General features: G+C 45.7%; 1 protein-coding gene and 1 pseudogene across 5 annotated transcripts in view; both read right to left on the bottom strand.

Moving 5' to 3' along the window:
• LOC139054626 (acetylcholinesterase-1-like) overlaps positions 1 to 20596 on the bottom strand; it is a 1099423-nt gene that overhangs the window by 778139 nt on the left and 300688 nt on the right. For 4 of the 5 annotated variants that reach the window (XM_070531932.1, XM_070531935.1, XM_070531941.1 and 1 more), the window contains one exon: positions 3710 to 3983. In XM_070531932.1, coding sequence (XP_070388033.1) covers positions 3710 to 3983 — 274 coding nt within the window. The remainder of the gene's footprint in view (positions 1 to 3709; positions 3984 to 20596) is intronic. The other variant, XM_070531939.1, reaches the window with a different exon arrangement.
• Positions 7909 to 8671, bottom strand: LOC139054593 (uncharacterized; annotated as a pseudogene).

Genomic DNA, 20596 nt, shown 5'->3' with positions numbered 1-20596 from the left:
GACAAAGTTAGTTTGGCAATTACTGAATCTTAATGCCACACGTTTGTGACAATCTTTATGGCCCCGCAACGATTTAAGCCTTATTTCGGTACTTGCACTTCTCGAAAACGCGATGAGCCATTGCCAAGAGTGATAACGTGGTGTTGTTGCTTGCGCCGGCAGAATGCTCAAAAGATAACACCAAGGAGCTCAAATGCTAGGAACTTGTAGCTCAAAAATTCTGTCTTCTGAACGACCAAAGACAGGCTTTGCACCCACGCATTTGTCTTGAGCGCGAGTAGAAGTAATTCTGCTAACGACCAGCATGGTCTGGTTGAGAGCCTGTCTTGTGGCCAACTCTGTGTATTCGTAGCGTACTGTCGCATCGGTTGTAGCCAAGTTCTGGAAACACGCAGCAGCCTGTGTATTCGTGCTAATAATGTACAGGAAATAATGCCCGCGAAGAGGGTAATGCTTGGAAATAGAATGTGTTCGTGGTATGTACGGTGTTGTTTGGGATGAGTCGGGTACGTTTTACGCCGTGTATGTAAAAGTGCGCTACTTTTAATTTGTAATTCCGGCCATTAACCACTTTCGCACGCTTCGACTCTACAAGTATTCTTACATGTTAATACTAAGAGGACACTTGCTTGTAATTAAATTTTTTCAGTTGACGTCGTCCGGTGGAGTTTCCTACGGGAACTACTGCTGCTTACCTGGTGCCTAAACCTTGTATGAATGCTCAAAAAGAACACAACGAGCATTTTCATAGAATAACATAAACATTTCCTCATTTCACATGGCGTCTTGCGTCTTTATGAAATTGCACCTGGCACATTTTCGATGGAGGTTTGTAAAGATTGTTCGCAATCACTTTTACTTTATCACAAACCAATTTCGCACAAAGACCACGCACGATTGAGCTGTAGAAGCAAAAAAAAAACAAATAGGAAACGCGCAACGGGCGTGACGCACGTAGCAGTTAGCGTTCAAAACGCGTGCGCCCAATACCGAAATCGGAAGTGTAGTTCAGGCATTAACACCGGCGGCTTAGTGCGCTGCCGTCAATTGAGCCGCTGGGCTCTCTGGGAGTGTCCGCTCTTGTTGTATTTGTTTCGCTATGCTTAAACCCCCAAAAGCAGGATACACTCAAAAAACGGCGACAGCGGCGAACACAGTCGGCGATCGTCGAAAATCTGATCAGTGGGTCAAGCGCGTCGGCTTTTATACACCAGTCATCGAAGGTTCCAGAGTAATCGCTGGTGCCCGCTTGTCTTCCAGAAAGTTCTACGCCATTCGCGTCGCGCTTACACGAAGTCAGATTACACAAGGTTCCGTGACAGACAACAGAGAGCAAAAAGAACCATTGGTGACATTCGACAAACTTCCTATACGTGGGGACGCGTCCCGCGCTCAGCGATGACATTTCTTCGACGAGGAAAAAGCGGTCACACGAAAAATACAAACACGTAGACGTGTCATTATGTATGCTGCGATCCCGTAATCAATACTCGTTGTTGAAAGTTAGCGCCAAACATATTTGTCGTCTGTGTTCTTCTTTTTTCCTGTTTCTGATGCGCTACGCTTTTTTTCCCCTATCAGAAGGCACCGACTGTGGTAGGGATTCATTCCGCGCCCACGACCTCCTGATCGCAACCCAATAGCCACAGGGTAATACATAACATAGTATTGGTAGGTAACATAGAATTGAATAGAACGCTTGCCTCTACAGGTCAGTGTGCCTGGTGTGAGCAAATTTCTCAAGGCTTGTAGCGTGCAACCGCATGTCATGGTTCATCTTGTCACTCTTTACATTCTGTATTGCGAGAAGTATCACAGCAAAACAGACATGGGGCAAAGCATACTATCATAAAAGGTTTTTCTCCGGACTACCGGTGGTTGCCGAGCGCGAAAGCGTGACCCCAGGGTTTCTTTTTTTTAATTGCAAGCAAGTTTTATTTCCTAAATTACATTAACTACAAAATCATTTCACGTCCTTCGCTAGTAGGCGCGGCGATTGCGACCGATTGCGACGGACTACTCTGTGTGCACGTCGGCTCCGTTGCTGGGTGGACCATTTTTTGCAAAAATTGATCGCGTGAAGGTCATTGACCAATTCGAGGCATGGCTTCAAAAAGCAAAGAATTGCAGTATATTCAACCATTGACTTTCGTTTTCACCCACCAAAGTGTAGCTCAGTGCTTATGACAATGTCCTGCTCTGCACGCGGTTCCCCGCCTCGGTGGCCACATTTCAATCGGAGAGAAATGCAGAAACACTCGTGTACTTAGCTGCAGGTTAAGCTGGATTCATGCGAGGTCAAACTCTTGCCTGCTGCACGGGCCAAGATGTCACGTGATCACTTTACGATTGACCCAGGCGCCACTAGGCAAGGTCGCATCCACACAGCCCGAGCGGGTTCGCCGAATGCGCATACTTGCTGCCAAATGCAGCGCTAAGGCGCACCGCAGAACCACCAGAGGCCAGAGCCTCCTCCCTGTACTTTGCTCATGGTGCGAGTTCATATAGGCCGTACATTCAGCATATGGCACGTGTGTTTCTCGCAACAACGTGAAGCCTCGCCTTCGCTATCGCAAACGCGATTCCTCAACACATTGCTTGGCCTACGCGCCAAACTAATCAATCGCCTGTTGAGATGCCGACGGTTGTTAGCCTACACATGACAGACGACCGCTGAACGGCCGGAAGAAATACCACCCCGCATTTCCATCCCACCTACGAGCGCTGAAAGCTGAATTCGTTGAGGGCCGCAAGTTGTGATGGCCATCTTTTTATGTGATATGCTGTCCGCTGCGATCATTGGTGCTTCTCTTCCGCCATGTGAACGTGACTTTAACCTCCCGAGACCTTGGCGGTGCACCACTCCAGTCATTCATCGTTCAAGGCATTTATTGAAAATATTATGTAAATATGCCCACCCCTCATGTAAAACCCCAAATGGGGTATTTGAGGTACCAATAAATAAATAAACAATAAATAAATACAGCCATGAGACGTAATCGCTTTTCCAGCTAGTTTTATTCTCGACTGGTATGCTGCGAAAGTGGACGGTATTTGTTTAAAATTATGTACCACAGTTAGGTGCAAAAAGCTATATCTCCACGTACGTGGAAGAAGTGACCATCTCCCATTGGTTGCTATGGAAAAGCTGCATTTGTTTAGCTAAACACAGAGATGAAGATGCAGCTGCATTTAGTACATTCCCATGATGTTCCGGCATACTCGTTTATCACGCAATTCCGAGGAATTTGAATCGCACTTAAGGGTTGCTTTTAGCCATCTGTGAGAACTCGGCGTTCTAGATTAATTTAGTGCCAAGTTGCTCGAAAGCGGGTGACAAGAATATGAATAAACCACATCCGTACATCTCCACCTATACCGGGCTTGATGTCCAGGGTGACTCTTTTCAGTAATCACTTCCGAGTTAATTTTGAAAAATATATTGTATGCATATAATCTGCAAGTGGGCCTAGGAGAATAAATAATCCTATAAGGTCCAAATTATTCCGTAGCCCTCTCCAGTGCTCTGCCGAAGAGCTGGTCCTGGGCATTCATTGCCAACTTGCAGGTTCGATTTGCTGGGCACGGCAGCTGCCTTTTAATGAGCGTGAAATGCTAAAATGCTGGTCTGCCTCAAAAACCCCGGAATTTTTTCCTTTTTTACGGTAAATGCCAATATTGCACAAAGCTGGCTGGAACTGCGCCCTACCTGGCCACTTTGTCCTCGCCTGTACGTGAGCGTGACTTGCAGTGTGCGAAAGGTGCGTGCCTGCGCAAGGCCAGCGGCGTGACGCTGCGATCAGTGTTTCGCCGGCCCCCGCGAACTGGCATCCTCGGGGTGGCGTTCGATGCCGAGGCTTGCGAGCACCTGCGCTGTGTGATCGAAACCCTCCGGCCGAGAACTGCGCCCGCTGTGGCTCCAGGGGCCGCGTGCAGAACCTCGTTCGACCCAGCCATTGCAGGGCGGGGGACGCAGGTGCTGCCTGCAACGCCAGGTGAAAGTCAGCTCTGGAGCATGAACTGCTTTGTGAACGCAGGCTTGCAGTTCGCTAAGCCATCAGGCTCATTAGGAACGGGTGCCGGATAATTGTGGCAAAGAACACATAGTTAGCTAAGGTGACAGCTATGTGGCATTCGTGAGCCCTCGGCGTCTGATTCGTAGTTTTCGCCCTTCAACAGAAGGTTGAAACATATCACAAGTTCGTCGATTAAATACCAAAAAGGCAAATTGTCATGTAATTACGCGATTTTTAAGCAAGATCTTTAGCACCTTACTGGAGTTTTGTGGAATTCCAGAATAAGTCTATCTAAGCAGTCGCGAAAGCGCTCAATTCACCCGTCGCTATAGTGGTGGTTAGGGTGAGGTGGTTAGGGTGAGGTGGTATTCCGTGACGCTCTCTAGAATTAGCGCAAGTAAGAATGAGTGAAGCAAGGGCAAAACAGAACTCAACCACATAGGAGAGAGCCTTCACATAGCCTTCACATAGCTTTCACTTCACTCATTCTGATTCGGGCTAATTCAAGTCTGCTCCCACGGGGGAATATGCCGACCACATTATGTGTGCGTTCTTTTGTACTGCTTGGGGAATCTGGTGTAAGCCCAGCGGGTTTGGGTCCACTGACTTTGTGTATGTGTACAATGGTTTCTTAAATCGCTAAACATGGCTGACGAGGCTATAATTTATATCAGAGGGACACTAAGGGCAAATTTTAAGTGAAGCTAAAGTGACACATTTGTGCTCGAGAATCTCTAAGGCATCAATAATGTCGCGAACAGAGCCTTAGTAACTGAGAAATTGAGGTAAATGCAGGACACGATTAGAGACTCCCCCGGGACATTCGAGTACTTGGCCGATGTTACAGGCATTCCTCATTTAATTTATGTCACCAGTACTCAACCACACCTTATAAAAAGTCCATTGTATTGCATTATAGAACGAAATAAGATGCTGCATCTCCAGTTGTATTTAATTTTTAGAAAAAAAAATCATTGGCATTACTGTTGAAAACGACGCGGGTGGTCGAAAGGTTTTGTTTTCGCTCGAATCTACGCCACCCGTGATTTCGCGTTTCAGCAGGTTCGTTATCACGTAGTGCTGCGCTGATTTTGCTGGCTCGTGAAGCTCCTGCAACCTCCAAGTAGCCGAGAATTCCACTTCCAAGTAATGTCGCGGGATGCCTGAACGGTTCAGGCCACTCGACCAAAAGTGACTGGAGCGGCGAATCCCTCTGTCTTGGTTCCGTTTATGCATCGCCCCGTTTTTCTGTCCATAGCCAGTAGTTAGGAACAATTATTTCAGTTTCCTTTTTTCGCCATCACGTGGCGTATCAACCTTAAAGAATTCGAAATTCACGCCAATACTAAGGAAAACACACACACAAAAAAACATAACCTGAGACTGTCGCTTCACCTCGGCCCTTGGAAACGATTGCGCTTGCGCATCAGTGTCATCTCGAAGAAGGCCAGCTACTTGCTCTACTAGCAATGGATCGACTATTTTGCTAGACACTTCCATTGAATATGTTTTTCTTCAGCGTTTTTATTATTATTATTCCTGCATCACGGTGGTCATGGGCGTGCGTATACACCACGCTTCAGTTTCATGGGGCTGTATTCTGTAACGGTTCCCTTTGGAACGGTTCGCTCTCACGATCACCATTGGTCGGCGCTTCGTTGCCGTCATTCCTAGTGGGCGCGACTACACATTTTGTTGTCGTCACACGGGTTGTGAATAATCTGGAAAGTGAACCCGTCGTCTGTTACGAGCGGAACCGTGAAGAAGTGGTTCGCTCGAGAGTCCCGCGGTGGTCGCGATCATAGTATCGAGGGATGCTGAGGCGACCGTGGATGTCTGCATGTCTCGCCGGGCCAAGACCCTCTAGAAAAGCTTAAGACCTTAGTTCTCTCCCCGTGACGTCACACGAGGGGCGGTTTGGTAAAAATACAGAGCGCTGTTCAAAAGAGGTTGTCTCGCAGATGCACCGTGCGGAAGCTTTTCTTTTTTTTTCATGCACGAACGAGCATGCCTGAATTTAAAAATAAATTTCACTGCAAGAAAGTTATAGGAGCGAAACATTTACACAATCCAGTTTCGTGCTGTGGTTACGTTAAATCAGGAGCAATACACCTATCTGTTCTGAAGAGTTGTGGCTTTCCTCCTTTAGCTTGCCACAAAATTTCTTCAGCAAAACGTGCGTGCTGCACCGCAGGATGTGTTTTAGTACTACATTTCTCGTGTGACATTTTCGCAGGCATTGAAGTTTGATTGCTCTTCGCTGGCCAGCAACTGCAGTGTCAGCTTCGCAACAACCTTGCGTTATTCCGGCATTAGTGGCAGTTCTGGCTGCATAGGGAGCTGCTCTACGACAACGTAGCAGTGAGCAACAGCGTCAAGTGCAAACATCCATGGGTAGACTAGACCTCCTCGGTCCAACTGCTTCACAAAATCGCAGTGTCCATGAGCGGCAGAGATTGCGATTGTCTTACCCACAGTGAACGTGCCCCCACATTTCGCGTAATTCATCTTTTTGAGGGTCCCGTACGGCGCATATCCTGCAACGTAGACCAGGATTGGAAAGACGTCCTGCATCTTCGACAGCGTCTCACTGCTTACATCAACGTTGCAGCTGGGATGAAATGCCTCTACCTGCTTGCATACACATTCCAAGTGCTGGTCCGTGGAAATAGTAGGCAAGATGCTCAGCAGGCCCTGCTTGTTTTCGACTTCATAAATCGGCCTAATGTAAAGGTGATACGGCACACCTGCCAGTTGCCTTTACTTTCAAAACCGATCTTCAAAGCAGTCAGTCTCTATCTTCCCGAAAAGGACATACGACATCCTAAGCTTTTCAAAGCTGTACCTAGCGAGCTCAACAAGCGCGTAGGTAGTGTGTTCGAGAGCAGCGTGAGTCTTTCTTGTCACAAGTACCCTTGTCAAGGCGTTTGTTTTTTTATTCATGCAGCCATTTCAAAAGTACGCGCAAGAAGTAAATTTTTAGATCGTTACCAAGGAAAAACAGTGGTCGTTGGAACTGGTTTTTCAGCCTTTTTGCCTTCCACGAAGTTTTCACGTTTACTATTTTCCACCACTTGATCATGATCTCGATAAATGTAGCGGTGGCCTCTAAAGAGAATAAGTTCTGCTGTGCTCCAAGCGCGCGTAATGCCTTAGGTAATAAATCCTTGAAGATTTGTAAGGCACGCTTTATGTTCTTCCTTTAAATATTCGAAGGCTAGAGGGCTCTTCTCGACAGCCCATAGCCACGTTTCTACAGCTGGTCACACTCTTTGCTGTGAAAGTCTATGATTGTCGCAAATGGCGCTAGTTGCTTGCGCTCTGACTGTGGCGCGTCTGTTTGTATCTCAGGCAAGCAGAATCAAATTTCCTCATTCTTCTGGTTGATCCAATTCTTTCGTATGCATTTTAGTATGTGTACCGGGTCTATAACGAAGAACAGCGGCCTTGCAGGGTCTGAGGGGTGTTGGTAGGCAATTCTGTTAGGAGGAGGCGATTCGAAGAGGGACATCGCTATTCGGTTCACAGAGGTGTCGCTCACGACGCACACAACCCCGTACCCAGTCTTTTCCAGACCGCCATTAACATATTTAAGCGTCTTGTGCAGGAAACCCCCCCCCCCTCTACTCTGTGCAATAGCTTAATGAGCGCAACTTCTTTAAATTTGCACATCAGGCTGCGCACCATGAAAACGAGCGTACACTTTGCAGGATCACTTGTGTTAAGCGCAGCGCCGCTAACAATGTCTGCTATGTAGTCAAAGTAGGGTTTTATATGTATTTCGTCTACCATAACTGTAACAAAGCGCTGGTCATCTTTCAGATCTGAAATTTTTCTCGCTGTTTAGCTGAGGAATGTTTCACTCTAATGCTCTTGCTGAGGGCCTATACCATTAAGACAAGCACAGTGATCTGATCGTCATAGGATACGGCAAGGTGATGCTTCCATGGCTGCATATGTAAGCGTACGCATGGGGCGATATAGTGAAAAGAATGCAGCAGAACACCATGAAATGCGCAGAGTAGCGCCTGCGCTATTTTTTCGATATGTACAAGGTGCGCTGCTCTTTCAGAAATGGAACGCAGTCGGCGTCGTCTTCTGCTTGGGACGTGGAAAGCTTATCCAGCAGCAAACAAACAGCCTCGCAAATATCCGCGACTGAGTTGGACATCAGGTCACCGTGTCAAATCTCGATGCCTTCGAGGAGTTCTCCAATACCACTTTTACTGTTAGAAATTTAGGGAACGCACAGATTTGCGCCTAGCTTTTTTACGGCCGTTTTCATAACATGTAGCGCCACGCTGAAGTCTAATTTCACTTAAACAGAGTATTTCAGCCACGGTCCATCATCATCGATGATGTATTCAATGAGAGGAAGCATTTAATTTTTTTCGATTACGTCCCAGGAACTTCATCTCCTGCTTCCTCAAGTGGTTGGTAAGCTCACTGAAAGAATTGACTTTATCCTCTTCACGTGCTCGGTTAAACGCCTCCTTGGATTCAGCGATGGCTATGTGGAGGGCAGCATGCTTTATGCGCGGGCGATTGGAATCAGGGTCTTCCCTTTTCGCAGCTTTCCTAGACACGTAGCTCGCACAGTTCGGGAACTGCGACGGTACAGCGTCTGCGCGAAGGCGCACATGAGACAACGGCATTGTGTTGGGGCGGCCCGTTGCTTGATCGGCAAGCGAGGCTACTCGGATAATGTCCTCCTCCGTGAAGTTGGCATACCTAGAAATAAATTTTACCTACAGTAAGCAAACCCATGGGTACGTGACATAGAAAAGTGCGGCTTGTGAGCCATTCACACGTGTATGTATTTCAATGAACTTGTAGCAGCACCAACGAGGCAACGCATCGAAAGATGCGATAGAGCTACCGCCGACGCCGTCCGCATTTTGCCGCGTTCACGTCGAAAGCGCACCACTTGCGAGATGCAATTGTTCTGTTGGGTTAGGTTAACGTGAACTCAGGTTAGGTTAGGTTAGCGTTTGGTTAGGCTAGGTTAGCGTAAAATCTGTCAGGACGGTGCGGCGAGTTCTCACAACAGTTACGTCATAAGCATTGTGTCGGCCTCGTTAGGTTAGGTTAACGTTAGGTTAGGTTAGCGTAAAACGCGTTTGTGTGGCGCGGCCTATTCTCGTAGCGATTGTAACGGTGTCGAGCCTCACTGGCGCCTTTCCAGCCACTCGCGTTCAACTGCGGTCGCTAGGGCGCTCTGCCTTCTACATTTTGAACATATGTGGACTGGCCTCTTTCATTGTCCCTACTGCTTTCACGGAAACATCTGCGACATTATCACCTCTTTCACCGCACCGGCAGCCATTGTCGCAGCGTAAACAAACTCCACCGCACTCCGCAATGCCGGCACGCGTGGGCAAAAGTATAAAACTCGCGCTAAGAGACTCCTCCATAGTGCCTAGGCAGAGTCAGATATTCAGGGAGCAAAAGCCTACACATTTTTTCTCTTGCACCCGCTCTTACTCGCGCATGCGCGCAAATGTCCGCCGCCTCCTTAAGTGCCACGCCCCGTTGTACTTACGAACAATTGTAAAGCGGTAAAGAGTGGAAAGGACTGGAACCGCAGTTTACGATGGGTAGCGGGGGAACTAGAAGTTGTAAAGGAATACTTCTACTTAGGGCATGTAGTGACAGCGGATCCGGATCATGAGACTGAAATAATCAGAACAATAAGAATTGGATGGTGTGCGTTTGGAAGGCATTCTCAGATCATGAACAGCAGGTTGCCATTATCCCTCAAGAGAAAAGTGTATAACAGCTGTGGTTTACCTGTACTCACCTACGGGGCAGAAACCTGGACGCTTACAAAAAGGGTTCTACTTAAATTGAGGACTCCGCAACGAGCTATGGAAACAAGAATGATGGGTGTAAAGTTAAGGGATAAGAAGAGCGAAGATTGGGTCAGGAAATAAACGCGAGTTAATCACACCATAGTCGAAATCACGAAAAGAAAAATGGCATCGGCAAGGCATGTAATGAGGGGGGAGGTTAACCGATGATCATTAAGCCTTACGGACTGGATTCCAAGAGAAGGGAAGCGTAGCAGGGGGCGGCAGAAAGTTAAGTGGGCGCGCAAGATTATGTAGTTTGGAGGGACAGCATGGCCACAATTAGCACATGACCAGGGCAGTTGGAGAAGCATAGGAGAGGCCTTTGCCCTGCATTGTGCGTAGCCAGGATGATGATGATAATGATGATGATGATGATGATGATGATGATGATGATGATGAAATATTGGCGCAACGCGCGGCTCCTCACACGCACGGAAGTTACGTCACTAAAACACAACGTCGGATGCCTGTGTATTTCTTGTTTTTCAAGGGCGCGTTACTTTATTCATTGTACAGACGTGACACTCAGTACGCATCCGGTGAGCCGCACATGCGTGCCGTGCTTTTCTGCTGCCGCTGGTGCTGGTCCCAAGACCTGGTTCTATTGCATCGTCGCAAGCCTTTAACATCATCCTTTTATACGCGTGAAAGCTGCTTTGCAGGATTATTTTATATTTGTAACGTAATTTATAGCTATTCTAATAAGTATTTTGATAGTATTTTGATTGTGTTTGTCGCGTATTTCCCGATCTTGCTGTCCTTGTTCGCGACAGCTTGCTTTGTTCAACCCTAGCGCAGATTTCTCGGATTCAAAATACGTAGCGCTCTCCAGATGGTAGCCGCCTTTCGTTTGTGAAAAAGGTCACATTTGTGTTCTCACAGTCTTTCTTTTCTAGGTGCATATTTGATTGCACTGCTTGCACTGCTTGCGGTGACTCGATGGTGACTCGATGGTGAAATACGTGCACCGGTATTTCCAATGGCGTCGTAGTTTGTCAGTCAGTGTTGCCGCGCATAGAGGAGTAGGGACTCAGCATTTGCTGTCACTGATTGCTGACAAGCTAGCTGGTTTTGATGTTGTCATTGTGCACGTTGGCACTAAGAACACTGTTGACAGTGTCAGCATAAGCACGGACAAGTATCGCCAGCTCGCTCTGGGGTTCATTGAAGGAAATCCCATGGTGCATGTAGCTTTTTCTGCAATTCTTCCTCGGGGGCAGAATCAGTACAGCTCATGGAAAGCTCAGTCCTCTTGGTTGCATGACCTGAATGATAACTACATAAAGGTTGCCGCTGGCCTGATGCAGTAGTGCCACGAGTGTGGCTTCAGATTCCTGGGTGGTCTCGTGGACAACTGGTCCAGTTGACTGAGCTGCGATGGTGTCCCCCCGAGCCGCATTGGTAACAAGGTGCTGGCAGACTTCCTGTACAAAGAGGCCTGCAGCCTGTCCATCCATATGGAGAGAAGCTGCATCCAGCAGTCATACAAGGAAACCCAGGCACCTTCTTCATGGACCGGTTGGACTCGGCAGGATAGCATCCCTGCAATCTCCGAGGCTGACTTTCCCCCGCTTGGTTTGCATATTTTCGTTTCTTCTCGAGCAGCAAGTCGAGCTTTCGCTGCACCAGCTCCGGTCTGGAAAGCCAGCACTGCTCCCTTGCAGAGGCACGGCACCAACCAGCCTACCAGAATCCTTCAAGGTGCTGGCTTTTCCCTTGTTGGTGGTATCCGTGTCCGTTGCAAGGGAAGCAAGGCTTCGTTCGCCTGGGACAACCTGCCTTCTACCATTTTCCATGGCACAAGTGTACCAAGAAGGGAAAAGCCGAGGGGAGGTCTGCTGAGCCAATAATCCCTGGTTGAGGTGCAAGCAGCACTTGTGTCAGAAGAACTAGGAGAGCCACACGAACGCATGAGAGTGCTCCTGTTGTGTGCTCACCTGTGGGAGAAGGAGAGGCGAGTGCTCGAGAAGCAGCTGTGCCACTGGCTGTCTCCCAGTGTGGCGACAGTGAGTGGAAACTGGTAGTACCGAAGATGCGGCGGAAGGCTACAGCACTGCATAAGCAAGAATGGAGCTGTGACCTGGCTGCAGACAGGGAAGCCAAATTCTTGCTGTGACAGTTGCCAAGTTCTTGAAGTTCGCTTCACCATTGAGAGCTGTTGTAAGCCAGAAACAGACATGCATTGACACTGGAAAATCTGAATCTGCTTCTTCTGTTGACTCTGATAGCAAGCTTGAAGGACAAGCGAGTGCCTCTCATGACGCCATTTGTGATAGTTTTGGCAAGGTGTGGCATGTTGCTAGCAGGCAGAATAAATACTGCTTCGTAGTTTCTATGGCTGAGTGCAGACCTGTCATAAATGATGTTGCAAATGAGGCCCCGGTCGGCAAATACTGTACGTCAGGAACAATGCAAGATGTAGGGCAGATGACACGCAATCCTGGCACAGAGGCTGGTGACATTAACAAAGATGGGTGCATTTCTTCCACGCAACGTAGGTGTTGTGAGCCTGCTTTGACATCCAGCTGCAGGCCTGCCAGCTCTGATGCCCAGGCTGTTTGTGAAGGAGCTGGTGCTAACATAACCAGAGTTCCTAACTTTGTCAATGTATTGCATGATGGAGCAGCAAAGTTTATTTAAATGCAACATTTGATAATTTTATTTCTTTTAGGCAAAGCTTTGATGAGTGGTGCAAAGAGGGCCAACACATAGTCAAAATAAATGGGTTTCACAGAAGTCTATTTGCAACAGAATCTAAGGAGTTTGAGTATATTAGGATTTCATATAGCTGTGTTCATGGTCATGCTATAAAACCAAGAGGCATAGAAAAGCGTCCCAAGCAAGAATACAATGGTACTGGTTGTGAAATGGCACTTTCAGTAAGCTTGTGCAAATCACCTACTCTTCACTACAAATTAACCAAGCTGCACACTAAGCATATTCACGCCACGAAGTATTATGACTTGTATCCTAAAAGCAAGCTTCCGAACGATGCAGAGAAGGTAGACTTCTTTCACTTTGCCAAATGTAATATTGGCCCAAAGTATTTAAAAAAATTTGTCGCACTGAAAACGGGCAAGAAATTAACTATGAAAGATGTTAACAATTACAAGAAAAGGTTTTCTATTCCTATTCGCAACGAGCAGGCTCACGAAGGAATGGTTTTAGATAACATAGACCCCTTGCCGGCAAATTATCCAAACTGGGTCATTAACTATGAAAAGAATCAAAGTAATAACCTGCAATTTGTGCTAGTTCAGACAACGCACATGCGTGAGATTTTAGAAAAGTATCCAGAGATTTTATTTGTTCACGGAACATGTAAAACAAACATTGAAGGCTATATCTTGTACTCTGTTTTGGTTGAAGATGGTGGAGGTGGAGGGAGACCTGTGTATTATGCCCTTTTGCAAAATGAAACGCCTGAAATTGTGCAGGCTATGCTCGCCAAGTTTGCAGATTTTAACCCGCTCGTTCTGTCTCCTTGCAGAGTACTCATGGTAGATAAAGTCACGAACGAGCTACGCATTTTGAGCAAGATTCTTCCTAATATTGAAATTTTGTTCTGTACATGGCATGTGCTGCAATGCTTTCAGCAAAATGTCAATGAGAAAGCTAGGCTACAGCGTGATCAGTTAATCCCTCTCTTAAAAATAGTTTATTCCTACACTCTGCAGGACTACTTAGATAGGCTTGCTGAGCTCGAAGGAATGGTTTCAAAAGAATTTATTTCTTATTGCATGCAGAACGGGCACGCCCGGAAAGAAATGTGGGTACATGCATATCGACACGTGTACATGTTGATCTTTCTCGGGTGACCACGTTTCACCGCTTAACAAACGTTATCGCACAGCGCAGGACGTGCCTGCATGTATAGGAAGTTTCTGGAATGTTATCGATGCTTCTATTCGCTGTCTGTTGTCGCCAAACCTTGTGGTATCTCATTTCATCGCGTGACAGGATTGGTGTAGAACTTTGTGGAAGACACGCGTGTCCCAGTGATTAGTCTGGAACATTCGACGACTGCTGTATAATAGCCTACGCGCTTGACCCGCTGATCAGATTTTCGAAGATCGCCGACTGTGTTCGCCGCTATCGTGTAAGTGTAGCCTGTTTTGTGGGCACAGATTCGCCCGATAAAAGTTAGTTTTGTCTTTCACAGTATTGCTACTGTGTTCCTAAACGTCACCACCACGTGAAAATGTCGGCAAAAACTTCCTAGATTTGGTAATAACATGAATAATCGCATTGAGTGTAACTTTAATCAGAGATTAAAGTTATCTCACTTGAAGCATCCATTTGGTTCAATCCATGGAAACATTAGTAAGTTAAATTGATGATTTCTTATCTCTAAAACATTCCAAATTTAAGAAAATGAAGCGTACCCTAAATGTAATAGATGTGAGCGCGCCATTTCAGCTAGACTTGGCCCGTGATTGCACGTCTGAGGCTACAAGTAAAGTACTTAAGCAGTGCGAACGGTTTAAAGAAGTACGTTATCTGGTTACTTCCACTGCGAATTCTTATGTAGTGGCTTCAGCAAGTTGCGAGCAGAGTGCTTCGTTATGCCTAACACGTTGCATGTGTGGTTTTTATAATCAGTATAGTTTGCCTTGTGCACACATTATAGCAGCTCGCCATTTTGCCCAGCGAGACCTTTTCGACAAAGCATGCATACCAGACAGGTGATGTAAGGATCATTTTCTGAGTGACAGCTGCATGTCCTCAAGTGCCACACCGGTGGTGACAAGCAGCATGCAGCTGCCACCATCTATAAAGCTCGACCCTGCTCAAGAAATGTATTGTTACACTTAAAATAGGCTTTGTGAAATGTCTAAGACTGTGGCTAGCGTATTATTTTATTGTGGTGAGAAGGAGCTAGTGGGAAAACTTGCATCATGTTACGCATTCTTCAGAAACTTAACTGCCTTTCCTAGTAATCAAATTACAGTTAGCTTACAAGGTAAACCAGCTTCATTACCCCAACTCACTGCTACAAGCATTTGCAGGCATTCGAATAGTACAAAACGTGTACCTTCAGTGAAAGTAAGAAGAGGACGGCCAAAGAAAGTCGAATCTGTTGAGCGCAAGTTTTTGCCATCGCAAATGGAAATGGTAAACCTTGCAATGGTGACAGCAGACATAATAATGTATGGAAACGTGCCTCTTTCAGATGCCGATACTTTAGTACAGGGCACCTCGATATCAGACAGCGTGATTAACGTAGGGCAATACTTGATTCATGAAAGATTTCCTGATTGGGATGGCTTTCAATATGTGCTACTTGACCATCGTTTACTATATACTAAAGTAAAAAGCCCTTTTAATCATATCTTGCATGTCCGAAACCCCAATTACTGGCTTACAGTAGTCAATGTTGGCGCTGATGAAAACACAGCCTTTGTATATGACTCAACTGACCAAGATACTCCTTCCAATGCCATCAGGCGAATCTGTCACATGCTCAAATTGCTGGCACCAACGCTGACCATTTGCACTAAAAGGGCACAAAACCAGTGGAACACGCTCGTCTGCGGCTTGTTTGCAAGTGCAAATATGTATTAGTATTTAGCATCAGATAGGAGACCCACTTAGTTCACCATACTTAGTTCAAGGGAATTTTCTATGTCTCAATAATTTCTCTCGTCGTATTCTAGTGCTGATTGCCATGTTATCGGTTGTTAAGAAAACTTCTTTTCAAGTCTCTAAATTTATTAAGGCAGTTTTTCGCGTGCGTACCACGGCCACGCACGTTTATATCTCCTTCCGTTTCTCTACCGCGGGTGCGCTTTAAAACCACGGCGCTACAATTGTGCTTCAGAAATTTCCCTTTCCTTTTTTTCTCCTCCTTTAAACTCGTTCTCTTAACTACTACACGCAGAAACAAAGCAACAGCGCTCGCATTCGATCCCATAGATGAGATGGGAATATATATATATATATATATATATATATATATATATATATATATATATATATATATATACAGAGAGAGCGAAAATGATCAGTCATAACACTCGAAGTACAGCCCTCTGGGCCATTCACTTTTCGAAAGTAGTCTTGCTAGGATTGTTATATTGCACAAAAGTATTTCGCTCTCGTGACCAGCAGTCCTTCAGATAGTTACTCAGGCTAGCTTCCCACGCTAAGCGTGCCACGCTCGCACCTGCTTAAGCTTTTCCTAGACTCTAGAGCCGCTCGAGTCCCCTCTCATCGACGGGTGGCCATTTTTTCCAAGAAAGTATGTCTTCCAATCACTCGACCATCGACCATCGATGGTCGAGTGGTTGGATCGATCGACCATCGCGCACATCATCAGCCTCTTTTCAGGTAAGTATGAGGCTCTGCACATGAGCCTTGGTGCTTCAATGTAACCTGTGGCCTGATGGACCAACCGACTGAGCTGTCTCTCCAGGCAACATACAAAGCTCACGAGTTGAAATCCTCTGTTCCCTTCCTTTTTTTCTTCTCTCCTTTTTAATATTTCTTTTCTTTTAGTTTATCACTGCATGGTGACCCTCTTTAAAAAAGAACAACAAATATCCTCTATTATATATGGCCACACATGTGCGGGTCATAAATACCAGATTTCTCCAGTTGAGTGCCATCTGTGCGGTTTAACCGAGCTCAGATTGGTCCACCTTGACTGATCAAAGAAGGCACGACTGTAGGTTAAATGAGGCGTAGAACCCCTGCGGTGGCGGTAGAGTATCCGCCCCGCGTGCAAGAGGGCCGTGGTTCGAATCGCGGTGCTGCGCAATTTTCCACCGGAAAAAAACCGTGTGTTGAGAAAATTGCATAAGCAGGCCTGGAGTGCGGCCTGATCCCGGTGACCGGAACCGGTAACGCACTCTCTCACCAGAGTAGGATTGGCCGCCCTGGTGCAGTACTTGGCCACAACCTCCTATATGAAAACAACAATCAAACCCCGGCCCTCAGTCCCCAGCAGCGCGAAGCAACTGACCACGGTGGTGGTCAGACCTGTGACGCAGCAGAGGGTGCTAAGAATTCCTGGTTCCGGACCGGCCGCCATTCGAATCTGAACCTGGCAACGTTTAACGCTAGAGCGTTATCTAGTGAGGCGAGTCTAGCAGTGTTATTGGAGGAATTAGAGGGCAGTAAAGGGGATATAATAAGGCTCAGGGAAGTTAGGAGGACAAAATAAGCATATACAGTGCTAAAAAGCGGGCACGTACTATGACATAGGCTCTAGGAATAGCACGGGAGAGTTATTAGTAGAATTTGCAGAACAGAATAATATGCGGATAATGAATACCTTCTTCCACAAGCGAGTTAGCCTAAAGTGGACGTGGAGGAGCCCAAATGGTGAGACTAGAAATGAAATAGACTTCATACTCTGCGTTAACCCTGGCATAATTCAAGATGTGGACGTACTCGGCAAGGTGCGCTGCATTGACCATAGGATGGTAAGAACGCAAATTAGCTTAGACTTGAGGAGGGAACAGAAGAAACTGGTACATAAGAAGCCAATCAATGGGTTAGCGGTAAGAGGGAAACTAGGGGAATTCCGGATCAAGCTGCAGAACAGGTATTCGGCTTTAACACAGGAAGAGGACCTTAGTTTTGAAGCAATGAACAACAATCTTATGGGCATCATTAAGGAGTGTGCAATAGAAGTCGGTGGTAACTGCGCTCGACAGGATGCCAGTAAGCTATCGCAGGAGACGAAAGATCTGTTCAAGAAACGCCAGTGTATGAAAGCCTCTAACCCTACAGATAGAATAGAGCTGGCACAATTTTTCATGTTAATCAACAAGCGTAAGACAGCTGACATAAGGAAGTATAATATGGGTAGAATTAAACATGCTCTCAGTAACGGAGGAAGCCTAAAAGCAGTGCAGACGAAACTAGGAATAGGCAAGAATCAGGTGTATGCGTTAAGATACACAGCCGGCAATATCGTTACTGATATGAATGAGTTAGTTCAAGTGGCTGAGGAGTTCTATAACGAGTTATACAGTACCAGTGGCACCCACGACGATAATGTGAGAGAGAATTGTCTAAAGGAATTCGAAATCACACGAGTAAAGCCTGTTTCACATGATGCGACTGCAACGACGAAAATCGGTGCTGTCGCACGCGTCGCAATGCGATTTTTAGAGGGCTCATTTCACATGATTGCGATTTTAACAATGCGACTGGTGCGACGCCCAGGGTTGCTTAGTGCCAGGTTTCGTGGCACACGCTGCATAATTATTTTATTGTAATGAATAAAACATTTACGTTATAATATTATTGACTTTTCTTGATTAGGAGCAAATAATATGCGTGTTTTGTCATTTAAAAACGCGTTGAAGTTAAGATTTGTTTTGGAGTGCGCAACGGCGGTTTTGCAAGTTCAGTGCGACATCGCGCACGTAAACAGCTGTTCGTAGGTGGTTCAGCGGTGTGTGTTGCCTTATCTACCTTCTATGACCGTTTTGTTCTGCCTGTGCTACAACAATCTGCAAGATGACCTATCGACAAGTTCATATAGCTACCCTCACCGTATATGCAGTATTCGGAATTCGGCTGCCACGAAGTTGTCGTGTCAGCCCAACAAGATCCTCGCGCTACCCGTGCTCGGCGTCAGCGTCTAGAGAAATGACGCGTGTATATTGCCTGTCATTGCGCATATGTGGTGCCTGCTCCTAGCCATATTCTTACGCCAAACGCAACAAGAAGCACCAACCCGAACGCCCGCGTGTGCCCCTGAACGAAGCCTCAAACGATCTGTGTGATTACGACGTGGAATGAAAATTGTGTTGTGAAATTCAACCTTAGCGCTAGCCTGGTTCGTCCATCGCCGTGCTTGCGCTGCGAATATATATATGGGAGCCCCCTCTCAATATTTCCAAAGGCGCAAAAGCCGACGCATCAAATGTTTCGAGCAGTTACCGTCACTTTTGTAGAAACCTGTACGTTGTAACATAGCATTCTAAAAGACACGCTTCTCGTCCACTTTGTTGTCCCGTGTCTCGCGCTGGTAGTATACTCGGAACTTCTAACAAGAAGACCATATCAATACGCGCTATTCATAATGCAGGATCGTAGGCCCACGGCAGGCGCACTTGCCGTAGAATTTTTCAGCTTTCTGCTCAGCCTCGCACGCCTCTCACGGTTAGCCTGTTTTGTGGAAATAAATATTATTATATTATTAATGTTATTAGATATTATAGTTTCTTCACTGTAATTTATAGCAATCGTCCAGATTTCTTAAGCTAGTCATGCATTTAACCTATATTAGATCAACATTGTTACGACATGCTTATGGGAGTCATTTCAAACTAGATTGCTCAGCCAGAGAAAGTACAAATGCAAGCCTCAATGTTTATTCCAATTTGGTATTCCTATACATTATATTGTCAGAATTTTATGCCTGCTTGCATTTCCTGCAATTCAATGTTCAGAGCTGGAAAAACTGATTCCTTTTCTTGCTGTCGAATGGCTGCTTCAATGTCGATAGCAAGCTATAATTATTCATTTCGAAAGTGTTAAGCAATGACTATATGTCTAAGCTTATCAGTGCGTTTTTGTTCCACGAACACTTTTAAGTTTTCTCTCTCCCTCTCATTGACAGCCATGGAATGAAACCGTTCACTTTCATATGTAGCAGAATGCAAACATTCTGAAATTTGTCCTGAACATTTGTCTGCGTCCTATAGTGTGTATGTTTGTATTAAGTTCTGGGGTTACAATCGCAGTGATCTACACATATTGTTATATTGCAAGAAACAAATTTATTTCACTTTGTTTTCAAATCTACAATGTGGCCATGCAGTAACGACTGCATTAATAAGCAAAAAAGAAAACTGCAGATTCAGTGTACGTGTTGGAATCTATGCGAAGTGAAGTTTTTGTCAAGTGGTCAATTAAATGCTGTTAAAGTAACTGCGATATATACCATTTGTCTTATTTTCAACAATCCAACTTGTCATCTTTTGCAAGGTTTGCTTATGCACCGCATAGGTCACAACCTTAATGTCATGTAATCTTTATGCATTACACTGTTCACAAACCATACCGAAACGCAAACGGCAGTTAATGTAGATGCACGCTGCGAGACATCAACACAGTGACGTTTGTTGAGCAAGGAATGGTGCGAGGTGTATGCAGATGAATGAATGACGTGCTTATGTACTTATTTATTTATATACCTCGCAGGCTGCAAGGTTGGAGTATTATGCAAGGGGGAATAAAAAAGTTGTTACAAAAGGAAGCAGGGCACAACATTAAGAAAAAAAACAGCAAAAAAAAGCAGTACCACTACATTGCACCAACTAGCCCAACGTGTTTTACTGGCACATTATACAATACTTAACAAACAATAACAGAAAAGTTACTGCCCATGCACCCTGTACAGACGGTAAACCAGCGAAGCTGAAATGTGCAGCCCCGGTTTTTATCACTGGGTTAATTCCAATGGCTTATTAAAGTCTTTCTATATTATTGGTTACGTCTGTGTTTCTTAATGAGGTTATGCACATGTTTGGCTTGGGTTTATCACATTGTTTATTTGGAATGCCGCACATTGCACTTTGCAAGATCACCATCTTCGAAAGTGCAATGAGCAGCGGTTAATCCAGGTGGTCCGTCGAAGTCTTTCTGAATTATGTTACGCATTTGTGTTTTGTAATGCGTTAATCATAATGTTTATGACTCAGTTATGCACTGTAGTTACCAAGTGACACACCGGGGCTGCACATTTCATTTAATTAAATACAGGGA

This window comes from Dermacentor albipictus, chromosome 1 (assembly GCF_038994185.2).
Source record: "Dermacentor albipictus isolate Rhodes 1998 colony chromosome 1, USDA_Dalb.pri_finalv2, whole genome shotgun sequence".
Classification (NCBI taxonomy): Eukaryota; Metazoa; Arthropoda; class Arachnida; order Ixodida; family Ixodidae; genus Dermacentor; species Dermacentor albipictus.
This window is presented reverse-complemented; position numbering and strand designations above follow the sequence as displayed.